At 40.0% G+C, this 12,276-nt stretch overlaps 1 protein-coding gene across 1 annotated transcript; it reads left to right on the top strand.

Annotated features, from left to right (window-relative positions):
• The first annotated feature begins 2,879 nt into the window (after positions 1 to 2,879).
• LOC120844729 (cuticle protein 16.8-like) lies at positions 2,880 to 5,149 on the top strand. The gene is made up of 3 exons (XM_040216651.1): positions 2,880 to 2,896; positions 3,182 to 3,238; positions 4,614 to 5,149. Exons 1-3 carry the CDS (start codon positions 2,885 to 2,887, stop codon positions 5,103 to 5,105), a joined length of 561 nt encoding a protein of 186 aa, XP_040072585.1. The 5' UTR covers positions 2,880 to 2,884; the 3' UTR covers positions 5,106 to 5,149.
• The last annotated feature ends 7,127 nt before the right edge of the window (positions 5,150 to 12,276 follow it).

Raw genomic sequence — 12,276 nt, forward strand, 5'->3', positions numbered from 1 at the left:
AAAACTTTTGCAAACCCACATAATTATGACAGCGGACGATAATTACTAGCTAAACAAAAATCACCTCATTTTAATACAGGGACAGCAACGGCGTACTTTCAGAGCTCATGGAAAAGTCCTTGTTTAAGTGATAAGTTGAAAATATGACACAGAACAGGGGAAATATAGCGCAGCAAACTTTGATGTTAAGAGTGGGTATGCCATCAATATACTTAGACATCAAAATATATGTAAAACCGTATTATATAATACCACACACCTCATACAATAATCCAAGTGGAGGTAAAAAATTCGATTATTTAATGTGGTTCGAGGGCACGTCATATTCTGTTAGAATCAAGATTATGCAACATCTGTTTCATAATTTTGTTATAGTATATTGGAAAAAAATATTAAGATATCATTTTAACGAGGTTTGTTTTCACCCGCGAAAATTTCTGTCTTGAGAAATACGCCCGATATTTTATCTTTTCCTTTCGCACTTCTGAGTTTGAGTGCATCTTGTGTTTTAATTTTTGGAAAGATATTTGTGTTTTGTGTTCCAACTTTATTGGCTTTTCTCGTTTGTCTCGCGGGGTACGTCCTAGGTCGCATTCATTATATTAATTATACAATGAATGATTCTGATATTGCCTTCTCACTTTTCACATACTTGTATTGTTTATACCAGGGGTGGGCAAGCTGCGGCTCGTCGCTTGTTAAAGTGCGGCTCGCGGCTCCCTCCCCTAACCCCTTCTACCATCCCCCCCCAACCCCCTACCCCCCCCCCCCACACACACACACACAAAAAAGAAATGGAACGCGTTTTAAATTGAAAGACACGTTGCGCTTTTGTAGTGTCGTGCTAGTGCTGCCTTACGCATAATTGGACTGCTTTTGACGCGGAAAGATTGAAAGTAGTTCGAGTTTCGTTTATTGCTCGGGACAAAAGTTTGCCCCCACCCCCCGAGGCTCTTCGAACTTTGGTGGTTTTGTCTGCGGCTCTTCGACTGGGCCAGCCTGGCCACCCCTGATCTATACTAACGGCGTGTGTGTGATAAATATCCAGAACATAGGGCCTCCATTTGAGGAAACATAACCTTAAACTTCAAGGACATAGATGTTAAAGCGCGTGCCTTGCAGCGCAAATGTACTTGCACCATGTTAGTTATTTTGCACTGGTATTATCACAACTGGTATTTTCCAACTCCGATCCCGAACCTCACAACTTAGATCACGCTCTCATGATTAACTGCAATTACCACATAAAAATGAACAAGTGGGAAAGTTGCTTACACATCCTGATCATTAAAGCCATGGCAAAAAAAAACAAGTAGGAACATGACGAGCACTGCCTTTCCCTATGAAGGAATCAGATATTAGCCATATGCTCTAATGGTTTCAAATTATTTGCAATGCCAAGAATGCTTTCGCTACAAGACAAAAGCGCGAATAGTTTGTCCACATCTTTCTTATAATTGTCATGTAACATTTTAAAAGACATATGACAGTGCTAAGGCAATATAAAACATCAGTAGATGATTTAAATTTTAACAAATTAAGCCAAATACTGTATGCTTTCCATTTGTACGCGAAAATTGTGAAAGCAGTATAAACAGAAGAAGCAAAATGCCACATGGAATGACGTGAAATATGCGTGAAATGCAATGGTTGCGGGAATATCAACGTCGTTTTTAGGATTCGATGCAGATATTTGGACTACACGCTACGCATATGAAATAAGGCACGCTACGTAAAATTCAAAAATTCTTCCTTGCATACGTCGAAATTCTGACTCGAGGTAACCACGTGAATCATGACACGTTGATAGCATTACTAGCTCATCAAGCTGAAAACATTGTAATGAGTTTTGAACACTCCCGCATTTTAAAAATGGTGTCCCTCCGTCCGTGAATTTCCAGCTAAATTTAGTGAAGAAATCAAATTAGTGTATAGGTCACGGGATGTCAATCGATGTCACGTGAAGCTTTGGTAAATAACGTTTTTTAGCCAAAGTCGGCGGGGAAATTGATGTCAAGGGACCAAAACACTTTTTCACTTTTCCCCCTAAATTTGGCAGAAACATTAACATCACGTAATTTGACGTCACGTGACGTCTACACCAAACCACATTTCCCACTAAATTTACCTGAAAATTTAATGCCACGTGACTCACGTCAGCACCCGTAAACTAATTTTGTTTAGCCCTAAATTAAGCGGGAAAATTGATATGGCGTGCTCTGATGTCCGGTGACCTATACACCAATTCGGTGTACCCGCTACATCTGGGGGGGCTGGAGCTTAAGCGGGCCCGCTAAATTTAGCGGGCCAATTAGCATAACCTGACGTGATGACACATGATAAATACATCAATTGATTTTACCACTAAATCGAGAAGGAAAAGTGACGTCACATGACCTAAACACCATTTGAGTTTCCCCGGTAAATTTGGCGAGGAAATTGGTGTCACATGCCCCATGCATCACGTTTCTCCACTCAGTGAAGTGCGGACATTAATCACAATAAACGTTCTTCTTTCTCCGAAACGACACATTAACGTCGTTTAAGTACGTTTATACTATCGCACGGAAAATACTGCATTTCATGCATGATAGTATTTTGGAAACGAAAGTCGCAGCCAATTTTCTCATGCTGCTAGTACTCTAGGTGATGAAACGTACTGTGCAACCATTACCAAACGTGCTCTTCTCACATTCTTTCACTTCAAAATCAGTTACGCGCTTAAGCAATGAACGGGACTGTAAAACAACCTCGCGTTCTTTGCTAATATGCATACCAGGCTACCGTCTTTGATTTCTTCAGAGTTTTAGAACGGTATAAAAGCAGCCCGCGAATGGCAGAGCATCACTAGTTTGACTTCTTACCGAGACGAACAGCCCTTATCATGTTCTCCAAGGTACTTGATTGCCCCTAGTAGTTTTTCAGTAGGCGCCTGGCTAAATTGTCCTAAAATACCAGGAATCAATTCTGAATTCTCTGAAATTCAATACCACCTTCATGTTAGAAAACCTTTAAAACCGTTACGTTTTGATCGCGTTCTTTTTAAAGATACACATGGTTAATTTTGGTCATTTTACATTTCCAAGAGATTCATAGATCCCTACAGGTTCCAGGACGTTTGTTACAAATGTTTCCCATGCCTGTGGCGGTAGATGGTATAATATGTATTTCTTGGTTTCAGCTTCTTCTGTGCTGCCTGTGTGTTTACGTGGCCGCTCAAGTTACTGTCGAGGATAACGTGAGTACATGCATAGTTTCCTACAAGTGCTTCAAGGTATTGTTGCAAAATTAAGATGATGACACACGAATTTGATGCGTGTTTCTTACATTTAGCGAGTTACACTGAAAGAAAAAACCGGCTGAAACATCCAAGTGATAGCTTATATAGCGAAACGCCTTATGGAGGACCTTTGGCATGTTAAGTGATGGGAAAGTTTGTGAAAACTTTAGAATATGCTATGATAGTACACTTCATTTCAACCAGGCTCCCAACAGCTAAAGGCACTGGGGGCAGCAGGCTTAGCAGTTCTACAGTTTCGGTCTTCATTCTGTTGTTCCAGCTTGTAACGTCGCCAATAATTATTGATAATAATCACTGTTTTTAGATATTTTTTTCATAAGGTAACAAAGATAAAATGAAGATGGAACATAGCGAAATATATTCAACAAGCTGTGTGAATTAAAATGTATTTTTATGTAAGTATTTGCACCACGAAAAATATCGAACCATAATTATTTAAAAGCATGCCACTAGATCTAAGTAAAATGTCTATAAGAGGGTACAAACTTGAAGGGATTAATCCTATATTTCAATCATCGTAAAATATGAAGAAATTATATTGGCACAGCACACACTATATCTTGTGGCTACTAGTCTGTAAAATATTTAAAAAAAGATATCTACTCCATTGTTCAATTGAGATGATGTAAAATTCAATGCAGAAGACACGCATTTCGATAGGTTCCGAGGCCTCATGTATCCTCGCACGGTTTACTGTTATCAGGCGCTTTCTTGAACACGACACAGAATATATGCCAATCAGCTCGTGTTCTATGTTTTTCTTAATTGGAAATGCACATTTCATTTTTAATATTAATTATAATAACGATATTTGTAGTGCTCGATCGAAAAACAGCTTTTTATATAGTTGCAGCTCAAATCCAATAGCTACCATATGTGGCAAAATAGAAGGGCATCCAATATATGCAGAAAGTTGACTGAATTCTATTTTTGCAGTGTATATGTGTGACGCTGAAGTAATTCTGCCTGTTTTCATTCAAATTGTAGGCATATTTCACACAACAATAAAAAGTTACCTCGACGTTTTAACATACATTTCAATACCCAATATGTGAGATAATGCAATCGCTAAATTAGACATCTTAAACAAGCACCAGTTCTATTGGTAGATAAAGGTAAAGCCGAATGCCGCCCATACGCACATGGATAATATCCGCGGCTTTACTTTCTGGTAAGCCCATGTGTCGACGACTTCACTAACAAATGCAAACAAAACAACACAGTGTATATATATATATATATATAAAGTTCACTGTTCGTTTACCCCACAAATTTATGGCTCATTATGACATGATTCTTCGCCCTCACGCAGCCTCCCCAACCCTACAGCTTCGAATATGATAACACCGATGAGTTCGGAACACGTCTGACCAGGCAAGAGACCGGTGACGAGTTCAATGGCAAGGTCGGCTCGTACAGCTACACGGACGCTGCTGGCGTCCACCGTACCGTCAACTACGTCGCCGACGCTGCCGGTTTTCGCGCCACCGTCGACACCAACGAACCAGGCACCAAGACGTCCGAGCCAGCCGACGCCGCTACCGTCTCCGCCGCCGTTGAAGGCCCACATCCAGATGTCGTAAAGGTTGTTCGCCCAGCGCCGGTCGTTGTGAAGGCAGTTCAACCAGCACCAGTCACTCTGCAGGCTGTGCATGCCTCCCCGGTGACACTGCAAGCTGTCCACACTGGTCCTGTAGCCTATGCTCAGCGAGCAGCTCCTGTTTTCTACACTCAGCATGCTTCTCCGGTGTCCTACTCCGTGGGTCATGCTCCACCCACCTACACGCTCGGCAAACGTGCTTAAAAATACACAAAATAACGATATTAAATATGTTTTGAAACAATCAACTTATGTGTATTCCCTTCATCGCTGAGTGTAGGTGGTCACTGATGGCATGGGACCATTATTAATTACCTGCGCTTCTCGGATATCCATTCATATCTTATAAGACTGGTATCTGAACATAAAAAGAGAGGCATAAAGCCGACACCGTGCAGCATAAAAACACAAGACCTATAGCGTTTAAGAACACTCAGTAGCCTTATTTGTGATCTAGAGTGGTGTGCGATCATTCCACTGACTGTGTGAAACACGTCTGCGACTGAGTAGATAACATTTCAATGATGAACATATTGGTGCAACGTAGTTCAGTGACGACTTAAAGCGGCTTGATGTCTTTGTCGTAAAGAGCAATATTTAATCCTTCTGTCCCGAACATATACTTCCAAGATAATTGTTAAGATTGGTAATCGATGGAACAAACGTCTTTTTAAGTTTCTCCTCGCGGTATAGATCTGTTTTCGAGACACCTACATACCTGTTGAGGTACAGCCTCCATGGTTCGTTCTCGGGCTTTACTTTTATCATTTTTGACTTAGAAATTACAAAGGGCAAAGTCTGTATAGTAAACATAGGTGTAGAAATATCAGGACAACGAAAACGGGCTGGCGAATACACCACGTTTGCACGAGTGTACTGAGAAGAAAGGAATTTACAACTGAATTTCAACGTTTTCTAACCTCCATACTTACAAGTAAGGAGGTTACAAATAAATTTCTGTGTTAAGAATACGATAGAAATTCCGTAAAGTTAGCTTCTTTCCATAAGAAAACTAGTACCGCGAGAACGTGCTGGAAAATATACAATTTTCGGTCAAGTAGTTAAAATCAGGAAGATACAGAGCGCAAATATTCTTAAATCGTAACTAATTTGTCTTCACATTATTTTTTCAATAGCCATATTTTTGGTTTGTGTGTTTCACTTTTTGATATATTAGATTTAGGTCCCATTATACAATTCCAGAGTCAAAATTAAACTTATCAGGACACGTGACCGTTCGTTCTTTTGAGCTGGGTTCACTCTGACAATTGAAAGAATGTTTTGTCCTGTTTTCGTCCATTTTGTCGCATAAATCATTCTTTTTGTAGCATTTTTCGTAGTAGCTACTTACATTACACTGTAGGCGTAAAATACTCAAAGCAAGGTTCTAATACATCTCTTCAACTAGCCCTTAAAAATAATTAAGACTGCGGCTAAACTCGTCAAGCTTAGTGCAACTATTAATATTAGATGTTTGGAGCTCTTGCGGAAAATAAGACGTGTCAAGAACAAACTTGGCATCGAGTATTTTTTTTTGTTTTTTTTTTTCTGTTTAGCAAATTTCTCACGTATAAAGTGTGGAGGGACTGTAATAAATGTGGTCGACAAAAAATGTCTGCGAATACTACTGGTACAGAATTATAGGCGGCATTATTCAAGGCGTGTCCTAAACACGCCAGTCCGCCTACATAAACTCAGGAATACTACCCGATCTGTCACTCTCACTTCAAACCGAGAAATATCCATCATGTTCTCTTAGGTACGATCATGTTATTCACATTGATTGGTGCTCTGGTGTTCTGGCGTTCAGCCTTCTGGTGCCTCGATTCCTTCGAATAATTTGAAGTCTTTCACGCAAATATCTCTTTCAGGTTCTTGTATCCTGTATCTTTGCATACGTGGCTTGTGGGGTTGTTGTTGAACACGTGAGTGGGCTAGCTGTAGAATGCATGTTCGTTGTATTTCGTCTTTCCAGTGTAAAGTGGTATTTCGATGAAAGTGAAAACAAGAGTACATTTTATATAAAACCAATCCATATCCAGCATACTGATACCAGTGTTTCGTGGGCAGAAATTCAACTAAGGGAGCCACGATTCCATACATGTATTACTGTGCAAAGTTTTTATGACCACTTAAAATCCTTAAATGGTTTGAATACTCTCATCGCTTTTGTTGACGACATTAAAAGTGTCTCATGGAAATCAATTGTCTACCCGTTAAAACAAAATTGATTTTCGTTAAAAACAATGCTTAACACAGACAATTGAACTTCACTAAATATGAGTGAGAATAATGAAACGAATGGTTATCGTAAATTTCCTGAGAATTATAATGTTGTCAACCATATATTCAATCTACGTGGGAGCGTAAATAGTGTTTAAACGGAAAGAGATTTAATAATGTCTCTCACAGGCACCACCCCAGCCCTACAGCTTCGGTTTCGACAACGTCGACGAATTCGGAACCCGTATGACCCGTCAGGAGACCGGAGATGAGTTCAACAACAAAGTCCGATCCTACAGCTACGTTGATGCCTTCGGTGTCAGCCGTGTGGTGAAGTACGTGGACGATGCCACCGGCTTCCACCCGACCGTCGAGACCAACGAGCCGGGAACGAAAACCTCCGTCCCAGCCGACGCTCCTTTCTTCTATACCACCGTCGAGGGCCCACACCCGGTCGTCGTTAAGGCTGCCCCAGTGGCCGTGCGCGCCGTTCACGTCGCCCCAGTTGTGCATGCTGCTCCCTTTGCGTACGGCAACCACGCTCCCCTCGCCTACGGCCTTGCCAAGCACTTCTAAGATGGTAATAAATTATTGACACTTGACTAATTTAGCCGTCCCGGTTAGGATTTTTTTTCGTGTTCATTAAAAATGGGGACATCGTGAGTGATAGCAGAATATGGCCTATAATCGATGTACCGTAGTACCGCATTTTGCGGGCTGTAGTCCGCTCCCGGTTCATAGTCCGCAGGGGCAAATATGAAGTCATAAAGAAATAGTTTGCTTAGACATTCCTGACCCGGTGCGTAGTCCGTACGTTAAAGTGATCATACAGAGCACACCCTTACAAATGCCTCCTACATACACAGTACGCCTGACAAATGCGCTACAGCACGTCAGTTCGCCTCACGTCAGATCCGCGTGTTGGTGTATAGCAGCTATCTCAAACTCGGTTTAGTGTTGGGGAGAGATAGCTCCGCTGAAAGGTCAAGGACCAAGTGTGCGTCTGTGTGTTGGGGGGATATTTTGTTATTTGGGACAGAAAAATAAACAAACAAGCGTCAGTGGTGTGACTCGTTGCGAAACGAGCCGACTCCCCCAGCGACATCGTTTGTGTGATTTTTTTTTTGTAAGAGGACCTTGTGCTTTCTGCTTTCTAAAAGCTGCCCGTTTTGGCCTTCTTTAGCTTTCATTTGCGTGTACAATTACTTTGGACCCACTCTGCTGTTATAAAATTTAAACCCCAACGTACTGGCGGTTTCCTATGAACGGAGCAACTACACCTTCCCTGCCCTGTCGCACAATGGCTCAAGCTACATAAACAATATCTTCATAAGACAATTTTTGCTTTCCTAACGAGTATTTTAGCGGCACTATAAGGAAACACATGCCTTTTAAGGTATTTTCGTGACGGCCAGAGGCCCGAGCTCGTAGCCTTATTTTTGGCAGTTGCTCCTGCTTAGCGAAAGTTCGTGCATGTTGAGGTGACTTCTTGAGCTCTTTCCTTGTGGTATCGCCGTTACGGTTGATTTACAGAAAAAAAGTCTGCGAAGCAAATATTCCGACGGAACAATATTTTTATTACTTTATTTAAGAATACTGTCAGCCTTCACTTGAAGGCTATCACAGGAGAGGTAACAACAATATATATACAGTCATATAAAAAATTTGAACTCTATACATATGTACGTAATAGAAGAAGACTTATACAATTTTTAATTGAAGACAACGTGAACCATATCGCCACACTTTGTAAAAAGAAGAGAAATAGGAAAAAAAAGGAAAAACGCCCTTTTTATTTATTGCTGGGTAAATATATTTTCTAAAGACACGAATTGGGACATATTTGCAGAATTAATGACATATTCTGGGAGTTGGTACCAGTCTTCAATTGTTTGCACAAAGAATGAATATTTAAAAACGTATATCCTACTATTATACGGTTGGATTTTTTTATTGTGATTTAATCTGCGCGATCGTTTATGTGTCTCTTTTAAATATAGTTCAGGTTCAATGTTTAAGTGATTGTTATACAACGCAAATAAGAACTTTAGCCGCGCTATTCTCCGTCTAGTTTCTAATTATTGAAGTCCTCACTGGCTAAGCATTTCAGTCACAGAGTCTGTTCGTTTGTATTTATTAAGAATGAAACGTGCAGCCTGCCCTTGAATATTTTTCTAGTTTATTGATGTCGACTTTTTTGTTTGGACTCCATACAATGCTGGCGTACTCTAAAATAGGACGGATCATTATCTTATAAGCTGTGATTTTGGCATTACTAGTTGCATGTTTTAACTTTCGTTTAAGGAAGCACAAACTTCGATAGGCAGAGGAGTAGACATTATCTATATGGGTACGCAATTGCAAATCGTGTGAGATCACCACACCAAGGTACTTAAAACTGTTTACAACACTCAAATTAACATTGCCTATATTATAACAAAATTTCAATACGGTTAATTTGTTCGTTATATGAATATATGTCGACTTACAAAAATTTATTTGCATTTGCCAGTCCTCACACCATTGCCTTAGATTTTCCAGGTTCCTACTCAGAGCTAATTGATCATTAGTATTGTTTATCACAGAGTAAAGAAGGCAGTCATCTGCAAAAAGTTTTAGTTTTACTGGTTCTGGAATGTGCGTAGCTATATCATTTATATATATCAAAAACAATAATGGTCCTGAGACTGAGCTCTCCGGGACTCCTGAGGTTACAGATAGTGGTGAAGATATGTTTCCATTTATCTCAACTTTTTGACTCCGATTTGACAGGTATGCTTGTATCCAGTTAACGATTTTATCACACAACCATATCTTTTTTAATTTGAACAATAATTTTTTTGTGAGGTATGCGGTCGAATGCTTTTGAAAAGTCTATACAAATTACATTGATCTGTTTCTTATTATTTACAGGCAATATACTCAATGCTTCAAAAAAATATAGCTCAAACTTTATTGGCACGTTTTATGAGCATAGCTCCCTTTCAGCTAAAATAAATCTACGATAAAAAAAAATACTATTTAGGGCGCATGTAGAGCACGCGGCCTCAGAACAGGGGGTCGCTGCCACAGAATGTTTGCGGGCCGCGTCCCAGAGAGCCCCGGAAAGCATCCGGTCTACGGGCCAAGTGTTTGAGACCCCTGGTGTGTAATATCTCTAGAAAAAGAAAACTAACTGTGTTCTTATGAAATGTCTGCTCGAAAAGTCATTTCTAAGCGCATGCCAAGTTTAGCTTTTCGTAAATTATATATTCCTTGCTAGGGCACCTTAGAAGTTACCGGGCGTATTACTTGGTGCCAGTACGAGATTCTATTTGATTCACAGTAATGCGAAACCGCCACTTGCATAATTTTAATAAACTGCTTTCATGATGTGCTCAACAGCTGGAGTCCCTTCAGCCTGAACTCTCCAGACGACTGAAACGCTCACGTGCTTATGCGGGTCATTGAAACTACTGTGTGAACATTTTGAAAAATTCGCTATGATTAATATTATCAGTAAAAATATAGTCGGATAGTGTCGTATCCAATAGTTCTTGGTGAAATCCAAAACTTTCGGTCTGCCATGCACAAAAACACACAAACTACGTGTTTGTTTTATTTTTGTTTTTACAACTGCTTAGCATTTATATTTAGGAAAATTAAATATTTAAAAGTCAGGTTTTAAATATATTTATAAAAATTAATGTTACGTCGATACATCTGGGACTGTAAAATTGTTGGAAAGTGGGGACTTTAATCAAATCAATGTATAATAAGTTGTAAAGAAGCCGGTGAAGGCACAAAAACTAAAGAAACAACGACTACTTTGTACTGCATATTCATTGCAATTTAAACCAGCACTATCTTCTCTTATGTTACCATTAAAACGCGCTTTAGATTATTCAATGTTTATGTTTGTATTATTATTTTATTTGAACGGGTAATATACTTTTGAGATGTAGCAATACAGTTTCAGAGAAACCCGAATGTCTTTTTTTCAGGTGTAAGGAATTTGAGCTGAACTGCGTTCTGTGGTGAGAATATACGAGGTATGACACACCTTATTGAGAAATATAAGTTAGGCGTCGGCAGCTAATATATCCGCTTAGCCAAGCTCAGCGCGAAGTGTGTTAGTTTATTCGTGAGAGTTTTTTTTTTAAGCGACACTTTTATGTAGCAATATATCTGCAGCCGAGTGATATAATGCTTCACACCTCATATGATGACCCAGGTGGAGGTCTATAGATGGAATTATTTAATATGTTTCAATTTTGCGTCATATTCTGCTAAAATAAACTATGTAATAACTGTTTTACAATCCTCTTATAGTATATTGAAAGAAAAAAACACCTAATAACAACGACATTTCAAAGAGGTTTGTTTTTACCTGCCACAATTTCTATCACCTTATGTTTTCATTTGGGCAATTATAGCGTTTTGTGCACCAATTTTATTTGCTTTTTTTTTCTCGTCCGGCGTTCTAGGTCGCATCCACAACTTCCTTATAGTATGAATGATTATGATATTGCCTCCTAACTTTATCACATACTTCCTTTGTCTCCACTAATGGCGTGCGAGTGATGAATATCCAAATCATAACTTCGCCAATTAGAAAAAAAATGTTACTTTAGACTTCAAAGACATACTTGTTAAACCGCGTGTATTGCGACCTAACTATATTTCCACCACGTTAGGTATTTTAGACTGGTATGTTTGCGTGCGCACGCATTCGCCACGTTTGTTTTGCTAGGTATCCTGTGTTTCACCAATGTGCGTATTCCGGAAACTCATCTCTTTCGTTTGCCGAGTGTTAGCCTACTACTTGAGGGTTTCCAGGTGAACAGCACCCCTCCCCGAAACTTTACAGTCCCCTGGGTCGTTAAATATTGTGTTCGTTTCTGTTTTTGTGTGTGTATGTTCCCCCGTTTTCGCGGAAACGTGTTCAAGACGGGGTTGGAATGTCGGCGCCCTCTGTGAAGAGGGGACCGGGGAAAGGGGTGGGGGGGGGTTGGCAGGAGACAAAGGGGAGTCGAGCGGGAGGAATTGGTGTGTGCGGGAGTGCCAGCACAAGACGGCCCCCGAGAGTACCAATGTATTAATTTCCTCAAATTTTGTATTCATCCTAAAGTTATAAAATCAGTTTTCACGTATCATCCCCATGATATGTGAA

Source organism: Ixodes scapularis, unplaced genomic scaffold (genome assembly GCF_016920785.2).
Source record: "Ixodes scapularis isolate PalLabHiFi unplaced genomic scaffold, ASM1692078v2 PGA_scaffold5__190_contigs__length_132052651, whole genome shotgun sequence".
Taxonomy (NCBI): domain Eukaryota; kingdom Metazoa; phylum Arthropoda; class Arachnida; order Ixodida; family Ixodidae; genus Ixodes; species Ixodes scapularis.